General features: G+C 36.3%; 1 protein-coding gene across 1 annotated transcript in view; it reads left to right on the top strand.

The window, feature by feature from the left end:
• The window catches only part of LOC103077018 (dachshund homolog 1-like), a 325,804-nt gene that overhangs the window by 282,674 nt on the left and 25,556 nt on the right, over positions 1-17,574 (top strand). Inside the window, 3 exon segments of the mRNA XM_082931307.1 lie at positions 1-60; positions 3,044-3,187; positions 3,689-3,757. The exon segment at positions 1-60 is cut by the window's left edge and continues 9 nt beyond it. Of these exon segments, the coding sequence (XP_082787433.1) occupies positions 1-60; positions 3,044-3,187; positions 3,689-3,757 (273 nt within the window).

Raw genomic sequence — 17,574 nt, 5'->3', positions numbered from 1 at the left:
GGGAAAGAGAATTAAGGGAAACACTTGAGAAGCAGTTGGCGATGGAACAAAAGAATAGAGGTATTTTCAAACTTCCAACTAAGTCTAATACTTTATGTCAAATATTCAACATAACAATACTATGTTTCGTGATTTACTGTGAGACTGTAACTTTTTTGTTTTTACTTTTAGCTAAATTTTAGAGCAGGATTTGAATCCTGGGCTTACTGTGCTTCTTAATCCCCAAAGTACATTGTTTCTCTTCTGTTCATACCTCAAGGGGTTGAAATATATCAATTATATCATTAATCACATAATTTTTATTGCTTGCAGCATTTAACAAATTCATAATTTTAAGATAAGAAGGTGCTCTGATAAGATGACAGCCATGAAGAAAAATTTTATATTCATTCACAATTGCCCTTTGAAAAACTTAAGTTAAAGTCATAAAACTAAACTAGAAAATACTGATTATTCAGGCGAAGCAGATTTAGTAAGATATTTATCAACTGAAATGGGAGACTGATGAATATCTGAACAAATGACCAAAGTTGAGTGTTTGTATAATCTTCTTTCTGAATGCCTCATTTTTATCCAACAAGGTCAAATACACATCAGAGTAGAAACCGATATGAATTTTTATTGGGTAAAAATAATGATATTATCAATCTATGATCTGCTTTTTACACACTTTACAGTGCATGTATAGATAATTTTGAAGGTCATTCATATTTGTGTGTTTATTTTATGTATGAAATCGAAGAGTATTTTCTTTACAACCACTTCCCCTTTGCCTCAGCTCTATGGTTCTCCTCAGTATTCTAGAAGGGGGAGCTCCTTTTCTCTCATTTAATAAGTACCCATTATAAATACTCCACACTTTCTCCTTTGATATGTTTGACATGGTCATTTAAAAATAATTCTTTCTGTTTTTTCTTTCAAAACTGGCAGGACTTAAAGGTTTTTCATTAGTTACTATGAAGCAACAGCTAGTGGGTCCTGAGATGAGGCTGATTTGAGAAACTGTCACCCCAGGTGTATAGTACTGTTCTAAATAATGTGATTTCACAGAGATTTAGATACTAGAATAATCAAAACAAGATAAACATTGATAACAGGATATGTTCTAAGTGAACATGGTTCATTCTGTGGAACCATCTTCCATGAGATAGCCATGTCTTGATTTTGTTCTCACTTGGAGAAGTGTTTTTTTTTTTTAGAAGACTTAAAAGCAGACCCTTGAATTCCTAAAGTAACCTTTTGGTTACTTGAGAGACTTTCAGAATTTTGTTGGTTCACAACTGTTGGAGGGCTTACATTCTGTTTTATTCCTTTAACCACTAGAGGTATAGGGCAAAATGTTTCACAGATCACATCATGCACCTCCCATTTAATTAATTATGAACAACAAATTAAGAGTAATAACTATCAGTAATTATCTATTATGAGTGTGTCTATTGAAGCAGCATATTACCCTGAAGAGAGAACATGGCAATCCCATTTGCTTCAGTCACACAGGAGGAAGCAGTGAGCGGTCTGTGGCAAGGCGCTGGGTATTGAGCTTTCAGTGCCATGGGAGTACACAATCCAAATAAATAATTCAGAAATTACTGTTTCTTTTCAAAGGGACTTATAAACAATCATCTTTGGAAAGGGAACGAGTAGGCAAGTAATTTTGTTAAGATAAGCATATGATTTTCACACTATTAAATAAAGGAAATTAGCATTTATTTGAAACCAGTTTTGTTTTTCTTATAAGACTGTACTCAATGTACATTTTGATAAAATACAGTTTCTGTTTGTATATAATACCAGCAACAATAAACTAGACAAGTTAATGGTCTGCCATCTTAATAATAATGATTATAAAAATGGGATTTGTGTAAATTAGAAATTGAAAGTAAAACTCTTACATGAGCAATTATTACCTTATTTTATATTTTGAGTAAATACTGTGCTAAATAAAAAATGTTTTTCTTTAATCTGTAGTAAGTAATCATATAATAAACTTGGAATGATTACTTCTTGTGACTAACTCTACCAGAAGGACTTTCTAATACTGATTCTGTCCCATTCACATCCACAATGTTTATCAACTATCCAAGAACAAATTATTTCAAAGAAAGGACTTTTATGATTTCCATATGCTGATTGCTTACTTTATATATAGTATAAAAGTTAAAACAATGATCAATTATTGTATGTATGAAAGTACAGTTAACGTACATTTTGTGAGGAACATTTGTTATTATTTATTGATTACATGTTATATACAAATATATAAATTGTCCAGTAAGAGAAAACTTCATCATAGTTAACTTTTTGTATCATAAGCTTTTTAATATAAGTAGCAGTGAAGTTTTATACTCATCAGATTCCTGCAGAGTAAAACTTTCTTGAAATATGTTATAGTGCATATATATTTGCTATGAAGAAATTATTAATATCTCTAAGAAAATTGCAATAGCTTCATCCAAAAATATCTGCTTATATGTGTTAACAATAATTAAGGTTATTTAGCTCCTCATATACAGTAATATTTGTTGCATTTTCTAAAATTTCAAGAAAGAGTTATTAAAAATTTTGCTGATGCAACAATTTTGTAAAGCATTTATAGGGGAAATGCTCCATTTACTACTCAAAATTGATGCTTCATAAAGAGATAGGAGTCATAAAGTTTTGCACTATTCAGACTACTTTGTGTTAGTCTGATTCCAGGGCAGAGACTAAGCCACAAAATTTACTTAATCAGTCTTCCTTTATTAGTGAATAGAAATATCTATTAAAATTAGTTTCCCATTAAATCTGCCTCCACATATGACAATTAGAGTCAATCTTGTAATAGTTCAAAGCTAAATAAAAATTGGCCTCCTTAGATATTTTACTGAGATTTATTTTAGGTAAAAGTGGGTTGCTGTTTTTAAACTTCCTCTGCATAGACAGATGTAGTCCAGAAAGGAAAAAAAAAAAAAAAAAGAAGATTACATAAAACACAGACCATTTGTGGAAATTTGATCCTTGCAAAAATTAAAAAAAATAATAATGTACATATACTCTTTTCTAGCCATAGTTCAAAAGAGGCTAAAGAAGGAGAAGAAAGCAAAGAGAAAATTGCAGGAAGCACTTGAATTTGAGACAAAACGGCGTGAGCAAGCCGAACAAACACTAAAACAGGCAGCTTCAGCAGATAGTCTCAGGGTCTTAAATGGTAAGAGGATGCATCTTTATGCATGGCTAACTAACTTTCATTTTGAATACTCAAAAGGCAATTTTAGACATGTGTTTGTGGCTTTGTATATTTCTATGGTTTGTAATTCATTAAGCTCTGCTTGAAAGCAGGGTGGGAAGAAGAGTCATATGTGTTGGGGGAAATGTTTTATTTCATAGGTGCTTCCACAGTTTTGTTACTTCAGTATCTGAGACTTGACATTGCTTCTCTATTTAACCAAATCTGTCTGTACTGAAACATAATAAAATATTAATCTGAGAAGTTCCCAACCCCCTACCTCATTTTATTAACAATTTTGCATTATTTATCCATTCAAATCTTCTGATAGTTCTCATGGTTATAGTCTTTGTTCAACCTTTAAAAGATGACAAAGTTTTATGTAATTTTAATTCAGCACCAAAGTAACAGGTTGCTTTTTTTTTAAAAGGACAATGGGAATCAAATGAAATGTGTGTCACTCTTAACTTTCTGTGCTTTTAGACTCTCTGACCCCAGAGATAGAAGCTGACCGCAGTGGCGGCAGAACAGATGCCGAAAGGACAATACAAGGTAGGAATTTGCAAAAGGCTATAAATCTAGATCTTGCTCTACGAGTTTTTCCTCCGCTTTAGCCTGCTATTCAAGCATGTAGCCTACCATCTGGGCCACATCAAAACAAGTTCAAACAAGGTCAAGTTCATCTTGCTTGTTTATATGAGTGAATTCATTTTGTGCTGATAGACTTCCTTTAAATTAACAGGTCATTTCTGTTTATACAACGCAATTAAAAAAGAATAATTAATTTTAAACAATGTATGATTTAATCTTGAACACAGTAAATGTGTTTTATTGAATGCTTGAAGCCCAATCTAGTACACGAAGGGTTTATAAGTTCTATATCAGTAAATTCATGAGTTAATCAACTAGGTAGTTCTTAAAATTTGAAATTGTCTTTTTGTTCTTGTGGCATTACATGCAAAATAGGCCAGTTGAAAGCTAACAATAAATAAGATTGTTTGGTCTTATGTGGATTTTCCAAATGTTCTGTGTGCCACTATATACATTTTAATAACACAAATCTGCTGAGCAAAATCATATATAGAATACTAAAGGGAGTTTTATTAAACACTCAGAAGAGCAAAATATTTATATTGCCGAGACCACACTATTAAGGAAGGAACAAAATCTGAAGGTAGCACTTATAGTCTAACATCTATTCTAGACAATAAACTCAATCTAACAGCATGAGTACTAAACAGTAAAAAGAGCATTAAATGAAGATGATTCTTCAAAGGGAAGCCTTGAACTGCTAAAATCCTCCCAATTGCTTTTATTTTGCATTTTAGGCTCAATCACTTTGGGGATATTATTTGACATTAATCATGGTACTTAATCAGTTTCAAAAGTATCATTCTTGGTTTAGTGTAAAGGAAATATAATGTTGTAAAGTATCATACATGCAATAAATAAAAATTGGAAACTTGAAATATTCCTGGAGAATGTATTTTGCTTGTTGATTTTAACTGACACCATGATAATTATTTTTTAAATCCTAAGGCTTGAACCATATGTTATTACAAGGCACCTTCTTGGATATACAAGATTAATGCACCTGTAGATGTAGAAAAGACTTCATTGTTTTAGAGCATTACGGACTTCAGTAAAATTATATATGTGGGTGCATCTAATATTATTAAAATCAAAAGATTTCTGTTGCATCTCTAAAGAATTGCACACATATGTAAACAATATGTGCTAATAACAAAGCCAGTCCTCTTTATCAGGGGCAATAACCTCAATAAGGCCAATGTAAATAATCAGCCCTGGTTTGTGTGTTTGAGCACTACTCAGGCATTAACTTAGCTAATGTCCAAAGTGGTCTAAGGAAGCACATAAGTCTCTAGGTAGATGTGATATATAAATTATCTGATATCCATAGAATTCTCAAGGTGGTCAGAACTCAAGCTAAGAAAAATTATAGACAATATATTCCTTCACACGAATGGGAGGTTTAAGAAAGGATTAGGCAATGATTAAATATTTTTGCATAGTTGACATAATATATAGCTCATGAGTTTGCTATCAGCAATATTTTGCCCATCAATAAGGCCATAATTATTTTTATTTGAATTTGTAAAACTCCATATATTCAAATATATTAATATATTTCAATATAGATAAGATCTTGCTATCTAGGTTGAAGTTCTGACAACTCTCAATTTCTATTACGATTTACTTAATACTCTGAAGAAAAATTTTAATAATAAATTGCCTTCTTTTTGCCATCCGGAATGCTGTCAGTTGTATAACATAGAAAACCCGCTCAAACAACTTAATAATTAAGGAAATGAAACATTTGAACACAATTATACATAGTTACTTTAAGCAGATATACAATTTATGGGGTTATTTATTGCTTTGGTTTAATTGTAATATAAAACATTTTTTCACTTCATTCATTCATTCAGCTTGTCAATTAAAAAGATGGGTTCTTCAAGTCTAATATGAATGATCAGCAATATTCTACCTTTTGTATACTTACACTTGGATTTAGTGATTTTCTTATACTGTTCATTAAACAGTTTTCTGTAAAACACTTAAATAATATTAATGATTTTAATTACATAATATGATTTTTTCTCAAATGTAATCTAAAAAAACCCCACTTTAGATGAATCTGCATTTCTATGTGTTAATTGCTAAAAGTTATTTCACTAGCACTTGAACTACCTAAGACTTTTAATATACAAAAGCAGAGATCATCTTTTGCTACTTGAACCCCAGTAAATAAGCTCATTTGGCCCTTTGAAACCTTTTTTAAACCTGGAAACTAAATTCATAAATTTGGAAGCTAACAAAAATAACAAAATTAATGATGAAGAGATGATATTGAAGAAAAAAAAGACTGTATTTAGTAAAATTCAGAGCCTAAGATCAAGAATGGGAAAGGCAAGAAGAAAGAACCAGAATTCATTGCTAATTTGTGAAATGATCTATGTCAGGCATTCTGGGAGCTATGGGCATGTGTTGCTTCACACTTCAAGAATGACACAAACACAGTCTTGTTCCCTTCACTTACTTTTTCTCAGTGTCCCCAAGCCCAGGCGTTATGATAGTCTTTGTATTCTTTCTTGCTCCCAATCCAGTCATAATTGAAATTATTCGGTACTCCAAAATAAACTCAACTAAATTAGGAAAAAAAAGGGAAACTCACATTTCTTTATACTTGTCATATACTCCTTTATTTTTAACATTTTGGCAATAAATAAATGCCATGCTTGGCCCAGGAGTTAGTCACCTAGCAGTCAGGCACTTAAATACTACTCAGTGACCCCCAAATTGATGTTGCTTCATCAGTATTTACTTATTTTATTTATTTTCTTAGGGGTAATTATTAATTATTGTTAACATTTTTTATTGGAGTATAATTGCTTTACAATGGTGTGTTAGTTTCTGCTTTATAACAAAGTGAATCAGTTATTCATATACATATATCCCCCTATGTCTTCCCTCTTGCATCTGCCTCCCTCCCACCCTCCCTATCCCACCCTTCTAGCTGGTGACAAAGCACCGAGCTGATCTCTCTGTGCTATGCGACTGCTTCCCACTAGCTATCTATTTTACATTTGGTAGTGTATATATGTCCATGCCACTCTCTCACTTTGTCCCAGCTTACCCTTCCGCCTCCCCATGTCCCCAAGTCCATTCTCTAGTAGGTCTGCGTCTTTATTCCCGTCTTGCCCCTGGATTCTTCATGACCTTTTTTCCCCTTAGATTCCATATATATATGTATTAGCGTACGGTATTTGTTTTTCTCTTTCCAACTTACTTCACTCTGTAAGACAGACTCTAGGTCCATCCACCTCAATACAAATAACTCAATTTCCTTTCTTTTGATGGCTGAGTAATAATATTCCATTGTCTATATGTGGCACATCTTCTTTATCCATTCATCTGTCGATGGACACTTAGGTTGCTTCCATGTCCTGGCTATTGTAAATAGAGCTGCAATGAACATTGTGGTACATGACTCTTTTAGAATTATGGTTTTCTCAGGGTATATGCCCAGTAGTAGGATTGCTGGGTCGTATGGTAGTTCTATTTTTAGTTTTTTAAGGAAACTCCATATTGTTCTCCATAGTGGCTGTATAAATTTACATTCCCACTGACAGTGTATGAGGGTTCCCTTTTCTCCACAGCCTCTCCAGAATTTATTATTTGTAGATTTTTTGATGATGGCCATTCTGACCGGTGTGAGATGCTATCGCATCGTAGTTTTTTTGTTTTTTGTTTTTTTGTTGTTGTTTTTGCAGTATGCGGGCCTCTCACTGTTGTGACCTCTCCCGTTGTGGAGCACAGGCTCCGGATGTGCAGGATCAGTGGCCATGGCTCACGGGCCCAGCTGCTCTGCGGCATGTGGGATATTCCCGAACTGGGACACGAACCCGTGTCCCCTGCATTGGCAGGCGGGCTCTCAACCACTGCGCCACCAGGGAAGCCCTGCATTGTAGTTTTGATTTGCATTTCTCGATTAATGATGTTGAGAATGCTTGCATATGTTTGTTGGCAATCTGTATATCTCCTTTGGAGAAATGTCTATTTAGGTCTTCTGCCCATTTTTGGATTGGGTTGTTTGTTTTTTTGATACTGAGCTGCATGAGCTGCTTGTGAATTTTGGAGACTAATCCTTTCTCAGTTGCTTCATTTGCAAATATTTTCTCCCATTATGAGGGCTGTCTTTTCAGCTTGTTTATGGTTTCCTTTGCTGTGCAAAAGCTTTTAAGTTTCATTAGGTCCCATTTGTTTATTTTTGATTTTCTTTCCATTTCTCTAGGAGGTGGGTCAAAAAGGATCATGCTGTGATTTATGTCATAGAATGTTCTGCCTATGCTTTCCTCTAAGAGTTTGATAGTGTCTGGCCTTACATTTAGGTCTTTAATCCATTTTGAGTTTATTTTTGTGTATGGTGTTAGGGAGTGTTCTAATTTCATTCTTTTACATGTAGCTGTCCAGTTCTCCCAGCACCACTTATTGAAGAGGTTGTCTTTTCTCCATTGTATATTCTTGCCTCCTTTATCAAAAATAAGATGACCAGGCTTCCATGGTGGCGCAGTGGTTGAGAGTCCGCCTGCCGATGCAGGGGACACGGGTTCGTGTCCTGGTCCGGGAAGATCCAACATGCCGTGGAGCGGCTAGGCCCATGAGCCATGGACACTGAGCCTGTGCGTCTGGAGCCTGTGCTGTGCAACGGGAGAAGCCACAACAGTGAGAGGCCTGCGTACCGCAAAATAACAAAAATAAGTAAGATGACCATATGTGCGTGGGTTTATCTCTGGACTTTCATCCTGTTCTATTAATCTATCTTTCTGTTTTTGTGCCAGTACCATACTATCTTGATTACTCTAGCTTTGTAATATAGTCTGAAGTCTGGGAGCTTAATTCCTCCAGCTCCATTTTTCTTTCTCAAGAGTGCTTTGGTTATTCGGGGTCTTTTGTGTTTCCATACAAATTGTGAAATATTTTGTTCTAGTTCTGTGGAAAATGCCACTGGTAATTTTATAGGGATTGCATTGAATCTGTAGATTGCTTTTGGTAGTAAAGTCATTTTCACAATGTTGATTCTTCCAATCCAAGAGCATGGTATATCTCTCCATCTGTTTGTATCATTTTTAATTTATTTCATCAGTGTCTTATAATTTTCTGTATACAGGTCTTTTGTCTCCTTAGGTAGGTTTATTCATAGATATTTTATTCTTTTTGCTACAATGGTAAATGGGAGTGTTTTATTAATTTCACTTTCAGATGTTTCATCATTAGTGTATAGGAATGCAAGAGATTTCTGTGCATTAATTTTGTATCCTGCTACTTTACCAAATTGATTGATGAGCTCTAGCAGTTTTCTGGTAGCATCTTTAGGATTCTCTATGTATAGTATCATGTCATCTGCAAAGAGTGACTGGTTTACTTCTTCTTTTCTGATTTGGATTCCTTTTATTTCTTTTTCTTCTCTGATTGCTGTGGCTAAAACTTCCAAAACTATGTTGAATAATAGTGGTGAGTGTGGGCAACCTTATTTTCAGTTTTTCACCATTGAGGATGATGTTGGCTGTGGGTTTGTCATATATGGCCTTTATTACCTTGAGGAAAGTTCCCTCTATGCCTACTTTATGGAGGGTTTTTATCATAAATGGGTGTTGAATTTTGTTGAAAGCTTTTTCTCCATCTATTGAGATGATTATATGATCTTTCTCCTTCAGTTTGTTAGCATGGTGTATCACATTGATTGATTTGCGTATATTGAAGAATCATTGTATTCCTGGGATAAACCCTACTTGATCATGGTGTATGATCATTTTAATGTGCCATTGGATTCTGTTTGCTAGTATTTTGTTGAGAATTATTCCACCTATGTTCATCAGTGATATTGGTCTGTAATTTTCTTTCTTTGTGACATCATTGTCTGGTTTTGGTATCAGGGTGATGGTGCCCTTGTAGAGTGAGTTTGGGAGTGTTCCTCCCTCTGCTATATTTTGGAAGAGTTTGAGAAGGTTAAGTGTTAGTTCTTCTCTAAATGTTTGATAGAATTCGCCTGTGAAGCCATCTGGTCCTGGGCTTTTGTTTGTCGGAAGATTCTTAATCCCAGTTTCAATTTCAGTGCTTGTGATTGGTCTGTTCATATTTTCTATTTCTTCCTAGTTCAGTCTCAGAAGGTTGTGCTTTTCTAAGAATGTGTCCATTTCCTCTGGGATGTCCATTTTATTGGCATAGAGTTGCTTGTAGTAATCCCTCATGATTTTTTGTATTTCTGCAGTGTCAGTTGTTACTTCTCCTTTTTCATTTCTAATTCTGTTGATTTGAGTCTTCTCCCTTTTTTTCTTGATGAGTCTGGCTAATGGTTTATCAATTTTGTTTATCTTCTCAAAGAACCAGCTTTTAGTTTTATTGATCTTTGCTATTGTTTCCTTCATTTCTTTTTCATTTATTTCTGATCTGATCTTTATGATTCCTTTCCTTCTGCTAACTTTGGGGTTTTTTTTGTTCTTCTTTCTCTAATTGCTCTAGGTGTAAGGTTAGGTTGTTTATTTGAGAAGTTTCTTGTTTTTAAGGGAGGACTGTATTGCTATAAAATTCCCGCTTAGAACTGCTTTTGCTGCATCCCATAGGTTTTGGGTCATCTTGTTTTCATTGTCACTTATTTCTAGGTATTTTTTGATTTCCTCTTTGTTTTCTTCAGTGATCCTTTGGTTATTTAGTAGTGTATTGTTTAGCCTCCATGTGTTTGTATTTTTTACAGATTTTTTCCTATAATTGATATCTAGTCTCATAGTGTTGTCCTCAGAAAAGATACTTGATACAATTTCAATTTTCTTAAATTTACCAAGGCTTCATTTGTGACCCAAGATATGATCTATCCTGGAGAATATTCCATGAGCCCTAGAGAAGAATGTGTATTCTGTTGTTTTTGGATGGAATGTCCTAAAAATACCATTTATGTCCATCTTGTTTAATGTATCATTTAAAGCTTGTGTTTCCTTATTTATTTTCATTTTGGATGATCTGTCCATTGGTGAAAGTTGGGTGTTAAAGTCCCTTACTATGACTGTATTACTGTCGATTTCCCCTTTTATGGCTGTTAGTGTTTGCTTTGTGTTTTGAGGTGCTTATATGTTGGGTGCATAAATATTTACAATTGTTATATCTTCTTCTTGGATCGATCCCTTGATCATTATGTAGTGTCCTTCTTTGTCTCTTGTAATAGTCTTTGTTTTAATGTCTATTTTGTCTGATATGAGAATTGCTACTCCAGCTGTCTTTTGATTTCCTTTTACATGGAATATCTTTTTCCATCCCCTCACTTTTAGTCTGTATGTGTCCCTAGGTCTGAAGTGGGTCTCTTGTACACAGGATATATATGGGTCTTGTTTTTGTATCCATTCAGCCACACTATGTCTTTTGGTTGGAGCATTTAATCCATTTCCATTTAAGGTAGTTATCAATATGTATGTTCCTATTACCATTTTCTTAATTGTTTTGGGTTTGTTACTGTAGGTCTTTTCCTTCTCTTGTGTTTCCTGCCTAGAGAAGTTCCTTTAGCATTTGTTGTAAAGCTTGTTTGATGGTGCTGAATTCTCTTAGCTTTTGCTTGTCTGTAAAGTTTTTAATTTCTCTGTCAAATCTGAAAGAGATCCTTGCTGATAGAATAATCTTGGTCATAGGTTTTTCCCCTCATCACTTTAAATATGTCCTGCAACTCCCTTCTGGCTGGCAGAGTTTCTGTTGAAAGATCAGCTGTTAACCTTTTATGTTATTTGTTGGTTTTCCCTTCCTGCTTTTAGGATTTTTTTCTTTGTATTTAATTTTGATAGTTTGGTTAATATGTGTCTTGACATGTTTCTCCTTGGATTTATCCTGTATGGGACTCTCTGTGCTCTCTGGACTTGATTATCTATTTCCTTTCCCATATTAGGGAAGTTTTCAACTATAATGTCTTCAAATACTTTCTCAGTCCCTTTCTTTTTCTCTTCCTCTAGGACCCCTATAATTCGAATGTTGATGTGTTTAATGTTGTCCCAGAAGTCTCTGAGACTGTCCTCAGTTCTTTTCATTCTTTTTCCTTATTCTGCTCTGCAGTAGTAATTTCCACTATTTTATCTTACAGGTCACTTATCCATTCTTCTGCCTCAGTTATTCTGCTATTGATCCCTTCTAGAGAATTTTTAATTTCATTTATTGTGTTGTTCATCACTGTTTGTTTGGTATTTAGTTCTTCTAGGTCCTTGTTAAACATTTCTTTTATGATCTCCATTCTATTTCCAAGATTCTGGATCATATTTACTGTCATTCTGAATTCTTTTCAGGTAGACTGCCTATTTCCTTTCCATTTGTTAGATGGGTTTTTATCTTGCTCCTTCATCTCCTGTGTTTTTCTTTGTCTTCTCATTTTGCTTAATTTATTTTGTTTGGGATCTCCTTTTCGCAAGCATCAGGTTCGTAGTTCACGTTGTTTTTGGTGTCTGCCCCAGTGGCTAAGGTTGGTTCAGTGGGTTGTGTGGGCTTCCTGGTGGAGGGGACTAGTGCCTGTGTTCTGGTGGATTAGGCTGGATCTTGTCTTTCTGGTAGGCAGGTCCACGTCTGGGAGTGTGTTTTGGAGTGTCTGTGGCCTTATTATGATTTTAGGCAGCCTCTCTGCTAATGGGTGGGGTTGTGTTCCTGTCTTGCTAGTTGTTTGGCATAGGGTGTCCAACACTGTAGCTTGCTGGTCGTTGAGTGGAGCCAGGTCTTGGTGCTGAGTTGGAGATCTCTGGGAGATTTTTGCCATTTGATATTACGTGGAGCTGGGAGGTCTCTGGTGGACCAATGTCCTGAACTTGGCTCTCCCACCTCAGAGGCACAGCCCTGATGCCTGGCTGGAGCACCAAGAGCCTGTCATCCACACAGCTCTGAATAAAAGGGAGAAAAAAAGAGAGAAAGAAAGGAAAAGATAAAATAAAATAAAATATAAAAGTTATTAAGATAAATAACAAAAATAATTATTAAAAACGAATTTTTTAAGTAATTAAAAGAAAGAAAGAAAGAAGAGGACAACCAAACCCAAAAGCAAATCCACCAATGATAACAAGCACTGATAGCTCTACTAAAACAAAAACAAAAACCAAAAAAAAGGACAGACAGTACCCTAGGACAAATGCTAAAAGCAAAACTATACAGACCAAATCACACAAAGAAGCATACGCATACATACTCACAAAAAGAGAAAAAGGGGGAAAATATATATATATATAGTTGCTCCCAAAGTCCACCTCCTCAATTTCGGAGGATTCGTTGTCTATTCAGGTATTCCACAGATGCAGGGTACATCAGGTTGATTGTGGAGATTTAGTCCGCTGCTCCTGAGGCTGCTGGGAGAGATTTCCCTGTCTCTTCTTTGTTCGCACAGTTCCCGGGGTTCAGCTTTGGATTTGGCCCTGCCTCTGCCTGTAGGTCGCCTGAGGGCGTCTGTTCTTCACTCAGACAGAACAGGGTTAAAGGAGCCACTGATTCGGGGGCTCTGGCTCACTCAGGCCGGCGGGAGGGAGGGGTATGGATGTGGGGCCAACCTGCGGGGCAGAGGCCAGCGTGATGTTGCACCAGCCTGAGGCGCCCTGTGTGTTCTCCCTGGGAAGTTGTCCCTGGATCCCGGGACCCTGGCAGTGGCGGGCTGCACAGGCTCCCGGGAGCGGAGGTGTGGATAGTGACCTGTGCTCGCACACAGGCTTCTTGGTGGCGGCAGCAGCAGCCTTAGCATCTCATGTCTGTCTCTGGGGTCCGCGCTTTTAGCCGCGGCTCGCGCCCGTCTCTGGAGCTCCTTTAAGCAGCACTCTTAATCCCCTCTCCTCGCGCACCAGGAAACAAAGAGGGAAGAAAAAGTCTCTTGCCTCTTCGGCAGCTCCAGACTTTTCCCCGGACTCCCTCCTGGCCAGCCGTGGTGCACTAACCCCCTGCAGGCTGTGGTCACGCTGCCAACCCCAGTCCCCTCCCGGCGCTCCAACCGAAGCCCGAGCCTCAGCTCCCAGCCCTGCCCGCTGCGGCGGGTGAGCAGACAAACCTCTCGGGCTGGTGAGTGCCGGTCGGCACCGATCCTCTGTGCGGGAATCTCTCCGCTTTGCCCTCCGCACCCCTGTTGCTGTGCTGTCCTCCGCGGCTCCGAAGCTCCCCGCTCCGCCTCCCGCAGTCTCTGCCGGCGAAGCGGCTTCCTAGTGTGTGGACACTTTTCCTCCTTCACACCTCCCTCCCACTGGTGCAGGTCCCGTCCCTATCCTTTTGTCTCTGTTTATTCTTTTTTTCTTTTGCCCTACCCATGTACGTGGGGGGTTTCTTGCCTTTTGGGAGGTCTGAGGTCATCTGCCAGCGTTCAGTGGGTGTTCTGCAGTTGTTTCACGTGTAGATGTATTTCTGATGTATTTGTGGGGAGGTAGGTGATCTCCGCGTCTTACTCTTCCGCCGTCTTCCTCATCAGTATTTAGTAGCATCATTTCTGTAAAACTATAGAGGTGAGGAAGAGGAAAACAGAAAGCAGTTTAGGAAATGTTTCTGAGCAAAGAGGCCCCACGTAATTGACTTACTTATCTTGATAAGTAAGGTAAATCAGCTCATACTACACAGGAATAAAGTTTTCTAGTAACGAACTCAAAATTCATGAATGTGGTGATTTTATGAATTTAAAATTTAAAAAATTTTAAAACAACTTGTTTCAGGAGCTGGATTTTATGGTAATTAACTCTCTCATGCCTGAGTCTTACAGAGTTATATGTCATGATTTGTTATGAAGTTTAAAAATTTATCTTACTTTAAAGCTTTTTGTAAGATATTTTGAATATATATATACAGTAGACAGAATTCATATAAATACTTATTTAACTATTATTTGGACTAGTTAATAAATATCCTCCAAAACCTGAGCCGCCACACATATAAATGCACATCCACACAAATGTATGCAGCCAAATCTATAACATTATGCGTTTCTTCAACTAAATCCTAATCTCTTCTTGTAGTATTTTTTTTCTCACTCCATAGGCAATAGCATTCACTTCAATGATTTATTTAACTTATATATTTTAACAATTTAAAAAATATCTCTCCAGCCAATCCAGACATCTCTTAAGAGTTCCAAATAATATCACATTTGTATTTGGCTGTCTCACAGCGACCTCAAAATCCAGGGCACCAAACCTAAAGGATTCTTCACTCCTCCCTCCTGCAAACCTGTCTTCCTCCACGTTCCTTCTCTATGGTTCCCACATCTGTCCAATCCAATATCCTCCTTAAATACAGTGAGGGAAGTGAAGCTTGACATTTCCCTCCATTGCCTTCTACACACAATCACAGCATTTGCCATTCACTCTCTGTTCTTCTGTCACACTGGAATTTTTTTTTTTCCATAAAGCCTCACATCTTTCTCCACCTACCGACTACATTTCCCCCTCTTTCCTGCCTTAACTTACCCATACTTTAAGTCTCATATTAGAAGTCACAACCTCCAGGAATGCTTTCCAGACTCCATACCTACCCCTGCAGCTTCTCCCTGCTCCATGGGTCTAGTTCCTCCACGTAGAGGTTCTTATCATACCTTTCTCTTCTTCACAATAACAGCTGTTCATCAGTAGTTCCTTATTTAATGTCTTCTTCCTCCTTTCTTGGGATGGTAGCCAGGCAGGGAATGAACCAGGCCTGTTCTGTTTACCACTGTGCTCCTAGTGTCTATATGCTTGACACTTACATCCTAATATGTCAAATGTTTGTGTCACATTTATGGTGCCCAAATGTTTGACACATTGTGATGCTTGCTATATATTCCCCGAAGGAATTAGGACCTTTGTTAGATCTTGCGGATGGATGTTAAGGATCCCTATTGTCCTGACATTTTTCAGACATTGGTTGGAGATACTGATGGGAGGAAACAAAGGATAATATGATTCCTCCTAGGAAAGTCAGAATGACAAATTCTGGCAGAATTTTTCTACCTAAGAGCTGAATTAACAGAATGTGTTTTTTCTTCCTGTGTGCATTTCTAATGTTACTTTTTTCTTACACATTTGACCCAAGATTTGTATTCTGTGGATATTCACTTACATCCATTTTAAATTTATATTTAACTTAATATACCATAATCACATTTCTTAAATAACACTTTCTTCTTTGGTTTAATAAACATTAGCCTCATGCTTCTTTCCTGATTTGTTTCCTATCATTTCAAATGGTTTAATCTCTGTATATTGTTTAGGTGTTCAATATATAGACATGAACTATAACATGGGAGAATCATGAATTACTACTGTTTTATCTATGTCTTTTATAAATTTTCAAAAAGTCTAAAAAGTTCACTTGCAAAATAACAGCTTTCTGCTTTTTCCTTCTGAGTAAAAACCCATCCTCTTAAACCAAAAAGTAATTGTTGAAATCAGTGGGAATGTGGACCACAGTTCCTTTGACATCTTAGGATATCTGCAAGTTATGCTTGCAAAATCTTGACTTCACTTGAAAGTACATCTCTTTTATTTACATCCAATGTCCATAATCAAAACTGTTTGGCTTTTTGTTCTATTTTTGACTGATCTCAGATCATAGAAAACCAGATGTTCTTCCAATCAAAGGACATAAAAGACTTGCCTTCAAATTAACAATCTTTTTGTTCCAATTTAAACATATCTTCTTTCTGTTTCCTAGATATTTGAAGATACATACTAAATTTGAAAATTATTCATTTATTCAACAAATGTTTATTGAACACTGATGAAATGCCAAGCACACTTATATGATGTTACTGCCTTAGCACTGGGAAGGGGCTTTAAAGATAAATTAAATCTCTTCATTTTGCAAGAGAGGAAACTGAGGTTTAGTAAGGGTACATGACCTGATAAAGGTTACACATGAGTTAATTGGAGATGGGAATACAACATGTCCAACTGCTTTTCACATCCCCTATTTTCTTCCCGATCGTTTTTAGATTAGGATTGTTAAAATATTGTTCTTTTAAACTATGTTATTATTATTTTTTGTTTAGCAACTTATAGATCCAAAACATAATGCAGGTCAAGTTTATGAGTGAAGTTTGTATCTTTTATCAAGCTATTTCTATTGAGTCAAATGTTCCAGCACATATTGAGTGTCCTAGTAATACATTTTCTTTTATTTAGACTTAGTGATATTACACAGTAAGTGGAGTATTTGCTTATTAAAATAGTAAGGTGGATTAGGCTCATATTTATTGAGCCTTTCCTGTATATTCTAATTTAAATGTAAGATAATGAACATGCAGAATGGCTAATTAACATTCTCACATTTGCACTGTGAGTTAGTGGGGTTGCTGACATTAAATTCAGACTTATGACCCCAGAGTGTTTGTTCTTTCCTTCATGCTTTGCTGTCTGGATTTACGTGTCTCTCTTCCAGGATAGCTACTTGAAACCCCGTCACTCATTGTGGATGGTTAACACATTACCTGTTAATGACTTCAAAAATTCAAACAGTCTACTGATAGCATCTAGGGAATGATGTGTAGCTGAAAAAAAAATGTTTCTTTTCCAGCTTTTTACTTTTTAATCAGTCATTTATGCCTATACCATGTTTACAGACACTTCCAGACACGCTAGGGAAAACCTCATTCTAAATGAAGAAAGTGGCAATAAAAGAAATTAAGAGATTAATCATATTTAGATAAAAGATTTATCTACACCCCTACAACTTAGCATGCAATGAACTTAGGACAAATTTAAAATTAGACACAAATCCAATTTTGATTCAGTGTAAGACATTTGAAGAGCATTTTCATTTCTCCAACAGTATGTGGTTTAACAGAGTTGCTAAATGGTATCCCAAGACTTCTACACTGTGAAGGTTCTACTCTG

Source organism: Lipotes vexillifer, unplaced genomic scaffold, assembly GCF_000442215.2.
Source record: "Lipotes vexillifer unplaced genomic scaffold, Lipotes_vexillifer_v1.1 scaffold1882, whole genome shotgun sequence".
Classification (NCBI taxonomy): domain Eukaryota; kingdom Metazoa; phylum Chordata; class Mammalia; order Artiodactyla; family Lipotidae; genus Lipotes; species Lipotes vexillifer.
The sequence above is the reverse complement of the archived record's forward strand: the minus strand, read 5'-3'. Positions and strand labels throughout refer to the sequence as shown.